This window comes from Acipenser ruthenus, chromosome 1 (assembly GCF_902713425.1).
Source record: "Acipenser ruthenus chromosome 1, fAciRut3.2 maternal haplotype, whole genome shotgun sequence".
NCBI classification, from domain to species: Eukaryota; Metazoa; Chordata; class Actinopteri; order Acipenseriformes; family Acipenseridae; genus Acipenser; species Acipenser ruthenus.
The window spans coordinates 2,438,373-2,457,198 of NC_081189.1; the positions used below are offsets into that span (position 1 = coordinate 2,438,373).

At 38.5% G+C, this 18,826-nt stretch overlaps 2 protein-coding genes across 3 annotated transcripts in view; one reads left to right on the forward strand and one right to left on the reverse strand.

The window, feature by feature from the left end:
- The window catches only part of LOC117973442 (protein FAM219A), a 58,370-nt gene extending 53,173 nt beyond the window's left edge, over positions 1–5,197 (reverse strand). For both annotated transcript variants that reach the window (XM_059028748.1, XM_059028699.1), the window contains exon 1: positions 4,965–5,197. In XM_059028748.1, coding sequence (XP_058884731.1) covers positions 4,965–5,024 — 60 coding nt within the window. In that variant the 5' untranslated portion in view covers positions 5,025–5,197. The remainder of the gene's footprint in view (positions 1–4,964) is intronic.
- Positions 5,198–5,903: 706 nt separating this feature from the next.
- LOC131737756 (dynein intermediate chain 2, ciliary-like) overlaps positions 5,904–18,826 on the forward strand; it is a 49,907-nt gene continuing 36,984 nt past the window's right edge. Inside the window, exons 1-12 of the mRNA XM_059028810.1 lie at positions 5,904–6,167; positions 6,799–6,873; positions 7,209–7,307; positions 7,956–8,036; positions 9,347–9,473; positions 9,992–10,047; positions 12,222–12,359; positions 13,895–13,954; positions 14,151–14,279; positions 14,802–14,886; positions 15,731–15,848; positions 17,700–17,743. Coding sequence (XP_058884793.1) covers positions 6,132–6,167; positions 6,799–6,873; positions 7,209–7,307; positions 7,956–8,036; positions 9,347–9,473; positions 9,992–10,047; positions 12,222–12,359; positions 13,895–13,954; positions 14,151–14,279; positions 14,802–14,886; positions 15,731–15,848; positions 17,700–17,743 — 1,048 coding nt within the window. The 5' untranslated portion in view covers positions 5,904–6,131. The remainder of the gene's footprint in view (positions 6,168–6,798; positions 6,874–7,208; positions 7,308–7,955; positions 8,037–9,346; positions 9,474–9,991; positions 10,048–12,221; positions 12,360–13,894; positions 13,955–14,150; positions 14,280–14,801; positions 14,887–15,730; positions 15,849–17,699; positions 17,744–18,826) is intronic.

Sequence of the window (18,826 nt, forward strand, 5' to 3'; positions counted from 1 at the left end):
CTCACAACACAAGCTTGGGGCAGGATTCGACAGGGCAACAGGGGATCGAAAAAAACAAACAAACAAAAAAAAAAGGTGAAAGGATTCCAGCTCCTGTTTGAGTAGGAGCCACAACCCTTGAAACATCTTCATCTTTTCAGCACTCTGATTACACTACAATTACACCGTATGGTGTTTGAATCTGTTGATGGAATACCTGTGCAGTGCCTGCAAGCCTACGAAAGCTCAACAGACGAGTGTCTCTTTGAAACAAAAGCCAGTGCAAATTGTTTCCAATCTGTGTCTTGTTGACAGTCCTGAGGCAGCAACCCCATCAATCAACACTCCCACATTTTTTCTTCTATAATTTATTGAGGAGACAGAAATAAAATGAGGCTGGGGTCATTGAAAAACTGGATGTCTGAAAGTGGGAGATGGCAGAATGGATACAGGTTAAAACAAGAAAACAAACAAGCACCCTAATGTGTGAAGTACAATTTGAAACCCATGTTTATGTAAATGTTAGCCCCTTTTGTGCAAACACTAACTTACATGCTCAATGAAGTAAAAAGGCTGATTATTTAATTGTAGATTTCACTTTCTAATTGAATAGGATCCTACTTGAAAAAAAATGGAGACACTGTCTGTCTGTCTGTCTGTCTGTCAGACTCTACATGGTGACATAATAACTGATCTTTTTTTGCCCGCCTGGTGTTCTCTCTGCCTCGCTTCTCCCACGCAACTCCACTACTCCGCTCACTCCACTGGCTACCGATCACCGCTCGCATCCAGTTCAAGACTCTTGTACTAGCCTACAGATGCCTTGACCAGACTGCACCCAGCTACCTCCAGACCCTCATCTCTCCCTACACCCCCACTCGACCTCTCCGCTCCGCCTGCACTAGAAGACTGGCTCTACCTCCTCTACGCTCCCCTGCCTCCAGAGCCCGCTCCTTCTCCACCCTTGCTCCGCAGTGGTGGAATGACCTTCCTACAGATGTCAGGACCGCCCAGTCCCTGACCACATTCCGGCGCCTCCTTAAAACTCACCTCTTCAGACAGCACCTGTAGAACCCCTCTGTTTTTCCCCTGGGACACTATCACCCTTCCTTAAATGCACTTTATTTGCTCTTATCTGCCCCCTATTTTACTGCATTTAATCCTGTACTTTAGAGTACTGTAATCTGCCAAGTGTTTAATCTGTAGTATTTTGTATTTAATCAGATATCACTGTTATCTGCTGTATTATTGAATTGTATTTTGTCACACTTGTACTTGCTTGAACCAAAGTCATTGTATTTATTTTGCTCTTATTGTATTACTTGTACTGTAACACTTGAAATGTATTTGCTTACGATTGTAAGTCGCCCTGGATAAGGGCGTCTGCTAAGAAATAAATAATAATAATAATAATCTTTTTTTATCATACACTCCTAGCATCCTATAGACATGGATTTCATTTGGCTAGAATACTTCAACAGACTACTGTGTATGTGTATGTGCACTGGTTTTTACATACTCTTCTATGAGAGTAAATGTATGTACATATATGGAGATCTGGATGATAATTCAATTAAAATGTGACCTTTCTTCACACAGGGTTAAGGAAATGAAACATCTATCGGCGATAGTTTCTTTATTTCTGTTTGTCAAACTGCAAGATTCTGTGAGGGCCCTATTTTAATTTACAAACCAAACAGTTCAGAGTAAAGCTGCCAGTATCCTATAGCACAGGGTGTCCCTGCTATAGTAATAATAATAATAATAATAATAATAATAATAATAATAATAATAATAATAATAATCTTTATTTTATTCATAAATAAATACCGCAAAGCGCTTAACAAAAGTGAAAACAGAAAAAATAAAACAAACATACACAATATCTTAAAACGGTTCGAATTTAAAAATGCAATGACAATTTAAATAAATGAGTTTTGAGGTGGGATTTAAAATAGACAGAGACTCAGAATCACGGATCTCAGAAGGAAGTGTGTTCCACAGCCTAGGAGCATAGGAGGAAAAAGCCCTGTCACCCACTGTACGCAGTTTAGTCAGGGGGACAACCATAAGGCCAGCATCGGAGGACCGCAAAGCACGACTAGGAGTGTAGGTGGTAACTAACTCAGAAATGTAAGAGGGAGAGATACCCCTATTGGCTTTAAAAGTCAACAGCAGTACTTTGTAGTCAATGCAGTATTTGACCGGTAACCAGTGTAATGATTTCAGTATGGGGGTTATGTGACCACCAAAGCGAGGCCTTGTCAGCACCCTAGCTGCAGAATTCTGAACATACTGGAGCTTTTGAAGGGTATTCTTTGACACCCCAGTAAGGAAGGCATTACAATAGTCAAGCCTGGAGGATACAAACACATGTACAAGCTTTTCTGCAGCAGACAGCAACAAGACAGGGAGCAGCCGAGCAATGTTCTTTAGATGGAAGAAGGACAACTTGGTAATATTCCGAACATGCAGCTCAAAGGTTAAACTAGGGTCAAAAATGACCCCCAAGTTTCTCATTTTAGAACAAAACTCCGTTAGCACCCCGTCAATGGTCATGTTTTGACAGCTGGATTTCCGCAGTTGATGCGGGGTTCCTAATAGCATCACTTCAGTCTTGTCGCTGTTTAGCTGCAGAAAATTCTGTTGCATCCAGAGCTTGATGTCAGAAAAACAAGTGGTGAGCACAGAAACAGCCAAGTCAATATCAATACCTCGCCTGCAGCTCAGGGCACCTACTCCAACTGCCCCCACGGTCAATTATTCAGCTGCTAGGGACCACTGAGCTGGACAGCAATGCTTAACATTTAAATGACAGCAGTATTTCCCTTAAAACAGTTTACCACAGTATTTTTTCACTGTATTTTTGCAGTTTTCCCATGCTTTTCCCATGGTTACACACTGCAGTTACCATAGTTTACCAAGCTTTGCCGTGCTTATTAATATGTGTTACCATACCTGGCTATTCTCTGTAATGCCGACCAGATGCTTTACCATGATTTCAATGTGCTTTATTACACTTTGCTTTTACTATGGAAAACTTTTATAAGGGTTAAATCACTTGAATAGACTCCATCATGAAAAACAAAAGCCTATTTACCAGCTGCATGCTGACTGTCCCTGTTAAAAATCACATTCCCAAGGAGCTGTACAGCAGGTTGAAACAAAGATAATCAACACCAGCAAGAATCAATGTGTTGCAAGTTGATCTTTTTTTTCCTTTTCTTGCAACACAGCATCGTGCAGCTCTAAATATGTTTTTTTTATTGTTGTTCTTCTTTTAATTGGAGCCAAAGGAGCAGTTTGTTGTTACTGTGTTGTCACTTTTGGAAGGGTCGTAGTGAGTGATGAATATTCAGCTTTGATGTGTTACCCTTCCTTCATACTGTTGTCACTGAAGAATAAAGCGTCTGTGGAGCAAGGCTTACTGGACACCAAATCTGAAAGGTCTTTCTGGCATTTAAAAACATTATGTAATGTTTACTTTTAGATAACTATAACCCATACAGTCTCCCATAGTAAAAGCATTGCACAGTGTAATAAAAAGTGAAAGCACGATAAAGCATAGGTGATAAGCATTGTAAAGCCCAGGGAAGTATGGTGAAACATATTAAAAAACATGACAAACTATGATAAACTATGGTAAATGTACAGTATAACCACAAGAAAACACAAAATTGCCATTTTATAAGGGAACCCACTGGTATATACTGTAAGTTGCATTTATAAAGACAGGGAACAGACCATTAAATATTAGTATTATCTCGTTTTACTATTATTATGCTGACCCCTAATTGCCTTGATCAACTGCTTACTGTAGATAAGATATACAGTAGATTGCAATACAGCTGTGCAAACAGTAAAACGCATGCAGGTGTAAACGGGAATTAACATCAAACCCACACAATGTAAGACCACTAACACATCGATGAGCAGATGCTGGGTGGAAAAAACACTCAGGGATCCTCATACAGCTGACTTATATTTTGGTTAACTATGAATCATGTTCGTTATTGGATAAACACTGTTTACAATACGCAGTTGTCATATTTCGTAGTGTTATTTTCGCGCATCCTTGCTAGAAACTGCAGATGATAATGATACCGCCGGAACTACGCTGCTACAAGCAGCAGACACCCTGGGAAGGCAGCGACATTACGCTGTACAGTACCATAGACAGCACGACTGCATGATGAAGGGTGCGTTCACGGAGATCGTTCTGCGCACATTCTGTGCAGAATCTCACCGATCTAGCCAATGGGTGCGTTCACAGAGATCATTCTTAGAAGACTATTTGCTAAATTGGTCAGATTCTGCACAGAATCTGCGCAGCATGATCTCCGTGAACGCACCCGAAGTAATGCGAAACGTCGCTGTATGCGATCTCTTACCTCATCGTTAAATACAAGGCTACAGACAACAACAGACACAAGATTAAATACAAAACACAGCACAGCGGTTTAAAATAAACGTACTGCATTCTTCAATACGTCACCTCCCAAAAGATTGAATTGTGCATAATGAGTAATGCTGGGCTCAGTCCAGAGCTAATACCCACAAGTACAGCAGCGGACACGAATATCAGAACGAAATAATAATATAACGGTACATCGTAATACATTGCGGGGGACTAAATTCAAAAGGGGGTTTGAATTAGATTAAATATATTTCCTCGATATAAAGATATGTACACAATTCTATGTTTTCATTATTATTATTATTATTATTATTATTATTATTATTATTATTATTATTCCAGATCAACAACGGCGGATTCTTTTTCTTGAAATATATTTATTATGATGTATAATTGTACAAAAATAAACAAACACATATATTAACACAAATGACAACACTCCCACGTCTTTCAATGCTGTTTTTCAAACACACCCGACAAGAAAACCACAGCAGTAAATAAATATATAAATACGAAAATAAATATACAATTACACAGCATCATAAACTGCACCCAGTATCTGTCTTACCAGGGGTTGTATCTCAGAATGGACGGTCGGCACTTGAAATCTGTCTATTTCTTCCATCATTTTGGCGACGTTTGGATTTGATATATCTGTAAGTTATTTAAAAAAAAAGATTTTTTAAATTATTATTATTACTATGTTGTTATTATATTTTATTCCTCGAAGATGCTTTTCTGCTTCATCCCAGCTCAGTCTAAGGACTCTAGCAGGCAGAGGCAGTGACTCAACAACTCACTTCCGGGTCCGGGAGCCCAACAGCATTACGCATTGACGAGAGTGGGCGGGGTTATTCAAATATCAGAGGAGCGCATTTTACTTATTCATGACGTCGCGCTGGCATTGGTAATAATGGAACGCCCGGCAAGTCATCATGCAGCTGTGGAAAAATGTACCCTGTAGAAAAGACAGAAGCATGTGGCTGGTCATGTACAAAATGCACACTGCCTTACTTCTGTGTTCAGATACATACCAATACACCATTGTGTTTGCCTACGCGGCCCTTGGACATCCACATATAATTTGCCTACGTCAGCTATTCAATTGCCTACCATTTCTGTGAACCCTATGTCCGCCACTGAAACGATACATTATTACAAAGTACATTATTTCAAGGTAAACGTTTTCTACTGTCTGTTCGTAAAAACGTGTGACTACATCGTTCAATCTGATATGCATTAACAACTAGCAAACTGTTTGCATTTTTACTTAATAATACAGTACGTGGTCGTCTCCATTTGGCTCCGCCTTGTTGCTGTGGTAACCGACAATAATTTGATTTTGGCATATTTACAAACCACATAATAACAAAATAAAAGAACAATGCATGATTTTAAATAAATCAACGGAAACTTTTTTTAATCTTCTTTGAAGGACTTCACTTTCAAACTTCAAGTCTTACTCCAGGAAGAGTGATTGCTGGCCGTTCCTGGTTGCCCGGGTAACCATGGTACACAGTTCTGCGTTTGTTGTTAAGGGTAGAGCAAATCGCGTCAGAGCTCATCATAAAGACAACAGCTAGATACGCATGTTACGTGTTCAATTTAGAAGCTCTATAGATGTTTTTAATTATCGAGGTTAATACAACAATTTGAAGAAGGTTGACATTTATATCCCCTTTTATTTCCCGAATGGAAATTAATTAACAATCCGAAGCCAGGTATTTTGAAAACAATGCCACTTAAAGCAGGAACTCAGAAGTCCAAACAGGTAAACGTTTTACTTTCCTTCGAACTTTGAGTGAAACGTGTTTTGTTTTACGTTATACTTCAAAACTTTGTAACACAATTATTGTATGCGTTTTGGTCCGGTTATGTGGTTATGCATATTTGTAGCGGTGGTGGTAACGAGGCAGCTCGATTGTTGTCACTAGGCAAAACCGACTGTCCAATCAAAGAATGTGCGCGTATCGAATAAAATAAGTGTTTCCTTTTGTGTATTGCAATCTACATCCGCCAACTAAGACATTGTGGGTGTTAATTTAGCCCTACAAAGTGGAAGTTATGATTTCCTTTCTATTTAAAACAAATCCAGTTAAACCAGTGGGATTTAAACACGTTTCTGTGAAGTTTGGATTTAACAAGAACCCTTATCTTAGTTAGACTGATTTACAGAATTCGGGGGTTGGGTAACTTAAAAAAAAAAAAAAACACTCAGAGGTTCTGTACTTTTTAGTCTTCATCTACCCTGCAGAGTATCATTCTATTCTGTCATTCTTCTGCTGTCTCTGTAACCTTATTGTGTAACAGTCTCTGGAACATTCAGGGTAAATCAGGTTATAACAATGCAGGTACATGCAAAGAAAACAACACTGAATGAATTATTTATTTGAGCCCCCCAGGTTTCAAGCCAAGCTGCATCCCAGTCAGTAAAAGCACCTCCACCAAAGCAAGCCAAAGCTGCCTCCAAGAAGAAGGTAAGAAGTGTGTTTTTTTTACTTACTTCTCATGCTTTATTGGCCGGTAGATATAGACAGGATAAATTGCATCGGTGCACTGTGTAAAATAAACGCAGTAGGAAACAGATGTTTCAGAGTTGTAAAAGCAGAAATGGGTTCCACTCACCTCAATGGTGTTTAAGATTATATGCATGCTATTAAATTCTTTATATAAATGTGTTTATATATATATATATATATATATATATATATATATATATATATATATATATATAAATGAGAGAGAGAGTTGTAGAATAGCTGTCTTTGGTCTGAAATGTACAGGTTTTCAAAGGTCCAGTCTTTCTTTATAGGATGACGATGATACGACGGAGATGGGGGACGGCACGGAGGAGTGGATGCAGGGAAAAACCCTTTTCAAACCCTCAGATCAGCTGGAGCTCACTGAAGTTGTATGTATCTGGTAACCCGTTAATGTCCCTGGGATTCAGTTTGAATTATGGCACCGTTATCGTTATAGTGGCTTTTAAAAAAGTGTAACAAGACAATTAAAATCTGTAATAAAGATCAATTATGTTAGTTTTTTTTGGCATTTTATGCAACAGTTATCATATTTCTTTTATTTGGTAGTTTTTAATTGATGATAAGGAAAGCAGTGGAAAGGGTGTGTTTATTAAAATAATAATAATAATAATAAAATTAAAAAAGAAACCTGATATTTGTGTTGAACAGGGTTTACTTCTTGCAGATTCCCTCGTTACATTAACGCCTTTTCTGGTTTATATGTTGGCCAACTGTGTAATATCTCTGCTTCATCAAATGCAGTGATGAACAGATCAACGATTTCCCTGACTATTTATTTTCACCAATACCTTCTTCCTTGAATCCTTATAAATAACTTCATTAATCAAATGTTTGACATTTTATATTACCACAGCAGGGTATTTCTGGTATTTTGTACATTTTACATGATCTCTCGCCTCTGTTTGTCTTACTTTATAACTTATCACTACATTTTTTAGTACTGCTGAGTGTTGTATTATAAGCTTTAATATTTGATTCACAAAAATAGGACGTTTTTTTTTATATTTTATTTTTAGGAACTGAAAGAGGAGATTACCAGAATCCTAACAGCAAACAACCCTCACGCCCCTCAGAACATTGTGCGCTACAGCTTCAAGGTGGGTAGCAGCGGCAGGGCACTGTGCACTGGCACAATACAATACAAGCAATATTCTGTTGTTACATATGTTTTGTCTTCCAGTTTGGCTAGTGTACAGACTGAATGTAGTATGTCACGTTATATAATTCAGGTGTTGAGAGATGTTGAATAACTTTTTCGTATGCAACGCTGCTTTTTTAAAAAACATTTTTTACCAGATCTAATTTTGGAATCTGTCTTGCATTTATTGAAATCTGATGACAGAATGAGTGAGTTAAATTGCACTGTCCAAAATCATGCCATGTTGCTAAGCTGCTGTTGCTGAGTATTTCTCTGAGCTCAGCCGTTGGTTTCAATATACTTTCTTTTTCATACACTGTACTGGTTACATAAACGCAATACTGTAGTTATTTCACTCGTGAGGATGGCTGTAAACATTATTTGCATACGTGGACTAACTACAGTACTCCATGAACGTTCAGGGTGTATCCTCTATTTATTTCTCAAGTATATTTATTTATTTATTTTATTTATTGCATTTATATAACGCTTTTTATACAAAAGTATCGCAAAGCATTGTACAGTACATAGCAGAAAAAAAGAACAAACCACAATACATTTGTATAGCATGCCACAGTCAGAGCATTTAAATAACAGTATACACATAAAAATACAAAAGCAGCAATTTTAAAGTTACTAAGATAAGAAAGCCTTTTTATAAAAGTGTGTTTTTAGTCTTGACTTGAAAACTGTAATGTTCCCAGCTTCCCTGACCAACGAAGGCAGTGCATTCCATAATTTAGGAGCTCTACATGAAAAAGCCCTACCTCCCGTGTTGCTTTTGTTGACCCTGGGAATAACCAGCAGTCCCGCATCTTGTGATCTCAGAGTGCGGTTTGGAAGATACGAGCTCAGTAACTCCTATAAATAACTAAGTGCTAATCCATTCAGGTCCTTGTAAGTTAACAGCAGAATCTTAAAATCAATTCTATACTGTACAGGGAGCCAGTGTAAAGAGGCCAAAACAGGGGTAATATGTTCACTTTTCCTGATTTTAGTCAGAATTCTAGCAGCAGTATTCTGAACAAGCTGCAAGCGGGATACAACACGTTTTGGGACACCAGAAAAAAGTGCATTACAATAAACAATTCTAGATGAAACAAAGGCATGTATTAATCTCTCGACATCAGATACGGAATAATTGGTCTACTGAAAGAAGCCAGATTATTTCTAATCCTGTTTACTTCCAGTGAGATAGCATCTCTTTTACAGGAGTAGCCTTTGGGTTCGGTGACTCAAAGTATCTAACTGAATTTTCTTCTTTTTAAGGAACGAGCATACAAACCAATCAGCAATGTGGACCAGCTGGCTATCCACTTCTCACTGGATGGAAACATGCTACACAAGGACTCTGATGAAGCCAGACGACAAGCGGCAAAGATGGGAATCTCAGAAAGTACGATCCAACAGTCTGAGCTCGCCTGAACATACAGTTCCACACTCACAATGTGCAAGAGCACAGAACAGCAGACATGCTGACAGCATTGAGGGGGTGCTGGCTTTCTTGAAGATGGTGGTGGGACAGATCTACAAAAATTGATTATTTATAATTTTTTGTATTAAATTATAAAATGTATGCATTCATTGGCATTTTCACTCACTTGAGTTGTATCTCTTGAAATGCAATGAACATTCACATCATTTGCTATTTCTTAATAACTGCAGACACATAATCGGCCCATTTAAATGAAACAGTTACATCCAGACAGTGTGTTTTTTTTTGGTCGCATGATTGCAGCAGCTTTAGGTTAACTTGCGATATCTTCAAATAATCCTCAGAGAGCCCGTTTGTAATTCCTGCTTTTGTTTCTGCAGCATGTCGGCATCTTTTAAAATGTAGCAATACATTTATTTTAATACATTGAATGGAACATAAAAATGGAATGTTGCTTTACTTTATTAATTTTATTCCAGGAACAACCACCACTGAAAGGAGTACCGGAGAGACAGAAGAGAGGACTGAAGCTCCGGTAACTCAATGCGCAGCATAAATCCAAGCCGATTCCTAATAGAACTGTGCTTGTGCTAGTCCTATATGTTGAATAAATCCAAGCCGATTCCTAATAGAACTGTGCTTGTGCTAGTCCTATATGTTGAATAAATCCAAGCCGATTCCTAATAGAACTGTGCTTGTGCTAGTCCTATATATTGAATAAATCCAAGCCGATTCCTAATAGAACTGTGCTTGTGCTAGTCCTATATATTCACTAAATCCAAGCCGATTCCTAATAGAACTGTGCTTGTGCTAGTCCTATATGTTGAATAAATCCAAGCCGATTCCTAATAGAACTGTGCTTGTGCTAGTCCTATATATTGAATAAATCCAAGCCGATTCCTAATAGAACTGTGCTTGCGCTAGTCCTATATGTTGAATAAATCCAAGCCGATTCCTAATAGAACTGTGCTTGTGCTAGTCCTATATGTTGAATAAATCCAAGCCGATTCCTAATAGAACTGTGCTTGCGCTAGTCCTATATGTTGAATAAATCCAAGCCGATTCCTAATAGAACTGTGCTTGTGCTAGTCCTATATATTGAATAAATCCAAGCCGATTCCTAATAGAACTGTGCTTGTGCTAGTCCTATATGTTGAATAAATCCAAGCCGATTCCTAATAGAACTGTGCTTGTGCTAGTCCTATATGTTGAATAAATCCAAGCCGATTCCTAATAGAACTGTGCTTGTGCTAGTCCTATATGTTGAATAAATCCAAGCCGATTCCTAATAGAACTGTGCTTGTGCTAGTCCTATATGTTGAATAAATCCAAGCCGATTCCTAATAGAACTGTGCCTGTGCTAGTCCTATATGTTGAATATTGTCTTGATTTATGGGGCCACCCCAAAGCAAAGGAGTGTCTTCAGTGGCCCTTTATTCCAGGTCATACAGAGGTTGTACATGGGGATGCATGATCAAAAGCACTGCATAGCTTCTTGTACAGCATAAAGTGCAGTCCACCAGAACAATTGCATATAATGATACACATTGTATTGTGAACTGCGTTGCTAAACAGATGCAGATCTTGATACAAGGAAAGTTATTCCCTTTCCTTGCAGGTTAGTCACAGTACCATGAAAGTTCATGGAGTATCCTTTATAGATGGTATCTGTCAAATGGATTTGCCGTTATCTGGAAATTTGCTTGACCCTGATGGAATTTAAAGGAATCCAAAGGCATCTGAATTCTCAAACAATAATTTTGATTATTACTGTGTAATGTATTGACTGGAATAGCTGGTGCTACCAAGAGAATGAGCTGATGTATAGAAGAGCTATGTGTATGATGGATAGTTCTGTATAGAATTATAATAGAATTCATCCCACAGGACTATGCCGTAAATATTGATTTTGGAATAAACTGCTTGCATTTTAAGTGATGTATGTTTATTGGTTTAACGGTGTGATCTGTGTTTTTTTGTGATTTAAATTTTTTTTTTTTTTAAAGAGATTTGCATGTTTGTAGTGCACTAAGTGAAGGGGTCTGTGTAAAAATAAATAAATAAAAACTATACTATCTGAACAATTTCAGAATAATAAAAAAAAAATCCTACAAATTATCTAATATAATCTATTAGTTAGTAAACATTGCAAATAATGATCCAAGCTGAGTCATACAGAACACACATAACCTTATCAAATAAATATTGATAGCACGTGCCACAAAACTTACAGTCATGGGTTACTACAGCGTGGATGAATCTGGCATATAGAATGTTGAAAACTTTATTTTTCAAAATGCATTGTTGTCTATAAAGGCTCATAATTCATATATAGCTTAAAGAGAAGTAGCTTCTAATCATTCTGAATAGTTGATATCTGTGTTAAGGTGCTTTCGCTGTGAGTTCAGGAGCTGCTTTTGAGTTCCAATTGCCTGCCATAGATACATGTAAGGTAGGCTAGATCACCCAAAATGTTTTTAAAATAGTAATTGCCAGCAGCATCTAGAGCACTGATGTGTATTGCAGCAAAACAATAAGAAACTCCAAAGTGGCAGATCTAGGCACTTCTTGTACATGTCTATGGCAGGCAACTTGAACTGAAGGTACTCTCAGTCACGGCAAGGTGTTTGCCTTGTTTCCTCCAGGTCCTAACCTGGTAGTCAGAGTGATCCGAGACTCTGCCGTCATGCAGATTTTGTTTTCCCGCAGGCCAGTATGGAAGAGGCAGGAGAAGTGGAGGAGGGAGGCCGCGGTGGAGACAGCCGGAAGGGTAAAAGTGAACAGAAAATCACCAACCAGTTCAACTTCAGCGAGAGGGCCTCCCAGACACTCAACAACCCCCTCAAGGCAAGTCAAAGAGCTTCACCCAGTGGAGGGATGAGTGAACTGCTGCAGAGGAGCATCCAGGATGGACTTGAGTCTGTAGTGATCTAGGCTAGGGAATGGGATAGGCAAAAGGGATTTTTTTTTTTACTCCCCTTGAAACAAAATACTTTTGAGGCAACTGAGGTTTTTATTTCAAATAAACATTTTAATTGCTCAAGGGGATTTAGCTCTGTGGTACATGGTGGATTGTCGCATATAAAGTATGTAGTAGTATTGAGGCATCGCTAATTTAGTTGTCATTGCATAGTCATGTAATTGCCTGAGGTGCTGCTTTATAAAATCTAGTTTCTGTTACTTCTTACTGATAGCCAAAACCTGTTACTGTGCCTATGTGTACCCCAGCTGTGCTGTTAATGATGAGATTATTTGAATTATACATGCAAATGACTGCTTACACGGTAGAAGAAGTGAACTTTTTACCTATTCTTCCATGTGTTACATACCGTAAAACTTCAGTGAAACTCCTGAAACTTCAGTGAAACATGCTATCTGGTACTACAATAGGTTAAAGAAATATCTCTTTGCAAGCTGTGCTTTCAGATAGTGCTTCACTTCCTTGGTCATGTTGGCTGTTTATGCATTTTACTTGTTGCTATTGCTCAGCAGTAGACCAAAAACCTGCAGATTTTGCTTTAGGTTGATGGTGTAGTGCTGATTGCTACTCTCTTTGCAGAGGGGGAGTCAAAAGTGGGATAATGTGTTGGTTTTGTGAGCCGTTTCACACTGACCAGAGACTGAGCATAGGGTAGGATAAGCAGACTGCTCTCCAATGAACCCATTCCGCCAATTCAGGATGGCTCAGTAAATCAAATTGAATGCAGACAGGTGTGACGTCTCTGCAGCTGACTTCATAGCTTTTAAAATCCACTCGCAGCACCAGTGATTCATGGCTTTGAGCAGATTCAAGGATGTTCACAATGCAGGACTCACGTGGTAACTGACACATTTTGCGAGTTAATAAGCATCTGCCATGCACAAATAATTGTGAAGGCTGCCGGGTAGTGGAAATTTTTCAGCCCATTGCGGCAGATGTTTGTTTACGGAACATTGAAAATGAGGTAGTGCTGTCAGTCATAGCATTTATACCACATTTTGTTCAAAGTAAAGTCTGCTTTATAGTTTACAAAGAGAAGAGAAAGAGGTGTTTCTCCAGATTGGATTTTACATAGAATTTATAGTTATTGCTAACCTTTACAGCCAAGGTGGTTTGTTTGTTTCCTGTACATGCCTCTCCAGTGGAAGACAAACTCTCTCCCTGAGTATAGTCCCAGTATGATCTCCTCTGTGTCTCAGTGCTGTCTCTCCTCTGTGTCTTACCCTAGGACGTTAAACCCACCCAGCATTCATATGTGACAACATTTCAGTCTGGACATTTTTAGTGTGATATGTCTGTTGGAATTGAATCAACACAGTTCCAGTGCAGATCACAGGTTTTGTGTCTCATCTTTATTGTTTTTATGTCTAACTCTGATTAGTTCTTTACTTCCTTTTTTTAGGAAAGAGAGTCACAGACAGAACCCCCACCCCGAGCAAACTTTTCAGCCTCAGCCAACCAGGTAAGGGTTTGGAGCAGCTAAGGGAGGTGCGTGGTAGGAGTCAATGTGACTGATTCTCTAGTCCCCAGGAAGAGATGTCCCAGCCCTGGCTTCTCCTTGCTCTTGTTAATATTGCTTGATTCCTGGACTTGGAGAGCCCCCACCTTTGCTTCCTGCCTTGATCACTGATTGTTCCCTCTCTGTGTTTCCCTCGCAGTGGGAAATCTATGACTCCTACGTGGATGACCTAGCGAAACAGGAGAGGAACAAAGAGAAGCAGAAAGCACCCCCAACCAAAAAGGAGGACGATAAGTCCAAGAAAAAGATAACTTCCATTGAGACACAGGTACTGCAGCCAGACAGTTTGCCAACAGCTTACTGTGCTATTTCTCTGGCTCCAGCTAGCATTCTGCATAATGGGGTTAATTGTACACTTGAGGAGTAGATGGGGTGGATGATGGGGCTTACTGGATTGGAAAAGGGCCATATTCACAAAGCATTTGCCACTGTGCTAGGTTTCCTCATAGTGCTTTTGGAATGGATCCCATGTTGTTTGTCACTATAATCCATTTCAGCAGTAAAAGAAACCGTGAAACAGGTTTTGTATTCCAATTGTAGATGTAGGACCTCTAGTGGCTGCTAATGCTATTAACAACATTAAAATAAGTCCAGATTTGTGACATGTTCACCTTAACATGATATTGTATTACTAGTAATTAACTTCAGTGATAGTCACTGGCATACATTGTGATGTGTATCAATCAATCAGTCAATCAGTCAATAAATCAATCAATCAATCACTTTAAATACAGAGAAATGCATAATACATGATATACAAAAAAAATGTTTTAAACCCTTTTATTTCTAGAGTGATGACATCTCAAAGGTTGCCAAGTCTTCTAAAATCATTGAGCGAATGGTGAATCAGAACACATTTGATGACATCGCACAGGGTATTTGATTTTTGCTGATTTTTATGAACCTGTTAAAACATAACAGTAGATATGATGTTGTGTGTGTGTGTATATATATATATATATATATATATATATATATATATATATATATATATATATATACACACATGAATGAGATTACAACCATGAACTCAAGTAATAAAATATGTATTCGGCCCATCTGAGCTCGTCCGGTTCCTAGAAGCTGATTGATCTCAGAGCTTTGTCAAGTTAGATATTAAAGGATCCAAGTGATTTTGCCTAAACAACATGACTAGGCAGCCCATTCCATGCCCTCGCCACTCTGTGTGAAGAAGAGTCTACTTCCCTTTGTCCCGTCTATCTCCATTTCACTTTCAACTGTGTCCTCTGGTCCTGGTTTCTATACTGCACTTAAAGGATTGGTTAGGGTTAACTATGTCAACTTCTTTTAAGACTTTAAAGACTTCAATCCTGCCCCCTCCCATTCATCTTTGTCCTGGCTAAATACATTACAGTTCTTTCATCTTCATAGCTCATTCCTTTAAACCCTGGGATTAGCCTGGGTGCTTTTTATTGGACTCTCTCCAGGGCCATAATATTCTAATGGTGCTGTGGTGACCGGAATTGGACACAGTATTCTAAGTACAGTCTCACTAGTGCATTGTACAACCTCATCATGACCTCCTTGGATTTGTACTCTACACTTATGCCTATATACCCAATCATTCTGTTTGCCTTATTGATTGCTTTCCCACACTGGTTGCTGTGAAGAGTAAAAAGATGTATTTTGTCATAAGTTATACAAATTATAGGGGGCATTTTGTCATGCCATTAAAATGAATGTCTTTTTTGTCCTCAGATTTCAAGTATTTTCAAGATGCTTCTGATGAGTTCAGGGAGCAGGATGGCACCCTACTGCCTCTGTGGAAATTCCAGTATGACAAGGCCAAGAGACTGGCAGTAACTGCCCTCTGCTGGTGAGTATGGTTTACTACAACCTCATCTGTGTAGAGGTTTTTATCCTTCTTTCCTTTTACATAATTCTCTGCGGTAAACTTTTGGTGTTGTACCCTACTCTCTGGTATGCATATTTTTTTTTTTTTTTTAAGGTGCAATTTAAGATATTGCTAATGTCATGTAAAGCTAGTTCTAGGGGAGAAATAATTGCACATTTTGAAATATAAGCAAATATTAAAATAAGGTAGCTATGCCAGCTAGGAAAACTGAAAAAAATATATTTTAACTTTTTAATAAGTTAGTGTTCTAAACAGTTTCTAAAATACATATAAACTCAAACTGTTCATTCATATCGAATCCAATATCCAATTCATACAGCTAAAGGGTTAACAGCAAATTCAATAAGCTTTACCTTTTATGCACTTACATTTGCTATGCAAATCTTTGCCCTGGTGTAAGAAGCATACTAGGTTAAAGAAAGCTCTCAGTTTGTATGTCCTACTTTTCAGGTGGTCTGTTATTATTTCATTATTTGTATAACACCTTTAAAATTAGGAATGCTTGATTCTCTGTAAGCATGATCTTGAACAATGGTTCAGCCCTCCCTCCTCCTTTTAGTTCTGCAAGCATGTTTATTCAGTAACAGGGATCGTTAGCGAGGCATGGCAGGTGCACGTGTTTCTTTGTAACTAATTGCCTTAAATCATGTTTTAACTCCTGTTAATCTTTCCCAAGTTAGTTGTTTTCTCTCTCTCTCTCTCTCTCTCTCTCTCTCTCTCTCTCTCTCTCTCTCTCTCTCTCTCTCTCTCTCTCCCTCTCTCTGTCTCTCTCTCTCTGTCTCTCTTTTTGTTTTTTTTACTTGGCTTTTTAAAGAAATAGCCAATTCGATGGGCAGTTGAATTATGGGTATCTCTTTATGGACAAATTGGTAGTCTAAAGAGAGAGGAACAAGACTTCTCCATAGCAGTGGCACTGCTCTTATTACCTTCAGATGCACCGTTATTGCAAATAATACAATTATTGAGAATTAATAAATCAAGACTAAACTCATTTTAGTTTGTTCCAACTCTATCTGACACCAAAGTGTAAAAATCCCAGTTGTTTATTATTATTATTATTATTATTATTATTATTATTATTATTATTATTATTATTATTATTATTATTATATCCAATAGGTGGCACTGTTTTGATGAGTAGACACATCCCAAATGAGTTTTATTTAAGTGCTGAAAGACATTAACGAGAATACGCCTGAATGCCATTACTAATTAAGAGCTTGTAAGATGGCGTGCTTAAAATGTGAGACATATTTAGCTTTAGTTGTTGTTTTTTTCTTACATTTTGACACTAGGATGTGCCTGAGTTTGTCTGGATTTTGCACATAGCAGGTCACGTTGTGAGGAGCTGTCCCAGATGGTGCTGGTTTGTTACTGAAGATCTCATCTGTGTCCTTCAGTGGCTGCACACTGTTTAATAAAACTATTTAACAGCGCTTTTCACTGAAAACAAACAAACAAACAGCCAGTATTCACTGTGATGTCCATGATCCACTGAGAGAATTAACATGGACACAGATCACAGACAGTACAGGATTGAGACATCCTGTTTGACCATGAGTATGTGGAGGACAATTAAACTGGATTATTCTGGGGGTTCAATTCCTCGACCCAACCCTCCCCCCCCATCTCTTTTCCTATATCTGACCAAACATCAGTCCAGAAACTGTACTTGTGGATTACTTAAATGCATTTAAATACTAATACTGTACAATATAGTATTTAATGTACCGGTGTTCTTCTATTGGTGCTCAAAAGAATGAAGTAATGTTGATGATTTTACTGTTTGTTTTTTTTTTTGTTTTTTTACAGGAGCCAAACCTACAAAGACATGTATGCAGTGGGTCATGGATCTTGTGAGTACCTTAACATATAAATAAACACAGGACATTCACAAAGCCTGCTAATGGTGGCAGTATTTCCAGCCACAGCGGTTTAGACCATTGAGAAATATTCATCCGTCATAAATATAACATTAAACATAATTCGGGAAATATATTAATTATATCGAGGATACACCGTGAAGTACTGAATATGAAATCCGGTATAACAGCATCGAATATGAAAATGCCATTCGATACTAGATCTCTTAACACATGTGCAACATCTGCTGTGTGGTGTGTGTGTAAATATCTATAGCAAATCCCCCGAATCACCACTGTTTAGCTTGACCAAACTTTCTGTTGGATTACAAGCCCCCTGGGGTGTTTAGGTCTCAAGGTCATTGTTCAAGAAAGGAAAGCAATGTGAATAAAAAAAATAAAAGTTTCAGATTTCATTTGATTTTTAGCTTTTTGTGTTTGTTGGTTTCCTTCAGAGAGTTGTTCCTCTAGAGAGTTTGAACTAAAAAATTTACCCCAGTTAAATAAACCTTTTTCTTTTTTTCCCTTGCTGCAGTTGGTAAAATATTAAGCAATAACTGTTGGTCTCAGCTGGATTATTTGTGTGTGTGTCACTGGGCAGACGTTCCAGCATTGGCTGTTTCTGAAGGAGGCTGAGTCAGTTCCATGGTATCTATTAAGATGTCAGGCTTCTGTCTCTGGAGGGAAGGTTTAATGAGTGCTTTTATCCAGGCTGACAGACTTTCACAGACTCACTGCCACAGAGCCCACCACCCTGCTGGGAGGAATCAGCCCCTGTGGGAGCTGCCCCCTCAGAGCTGCCTCCTTGTTTAACAGATGCCTGAGTGCAGGGCTGTGTTGCCACATAGTTTTTAACAGGGAGATCTCTATCACTGCCCAAATGCCCACCCGTCCATCTCTGTAGCACTGCTTGTTTCGGGATTCAACTGTACCACACTTCCACCGGCAGGGTTTATAGAGAATAATTAAACATGTACTGGTAGTGTTTGATCTCTCTTCATTGTGGTGTACCATGTATGTTAAAGCATTAAACTCTTAAAGAAAGCATGTTGTGGAGCTTAGTACAACATGTTAAAT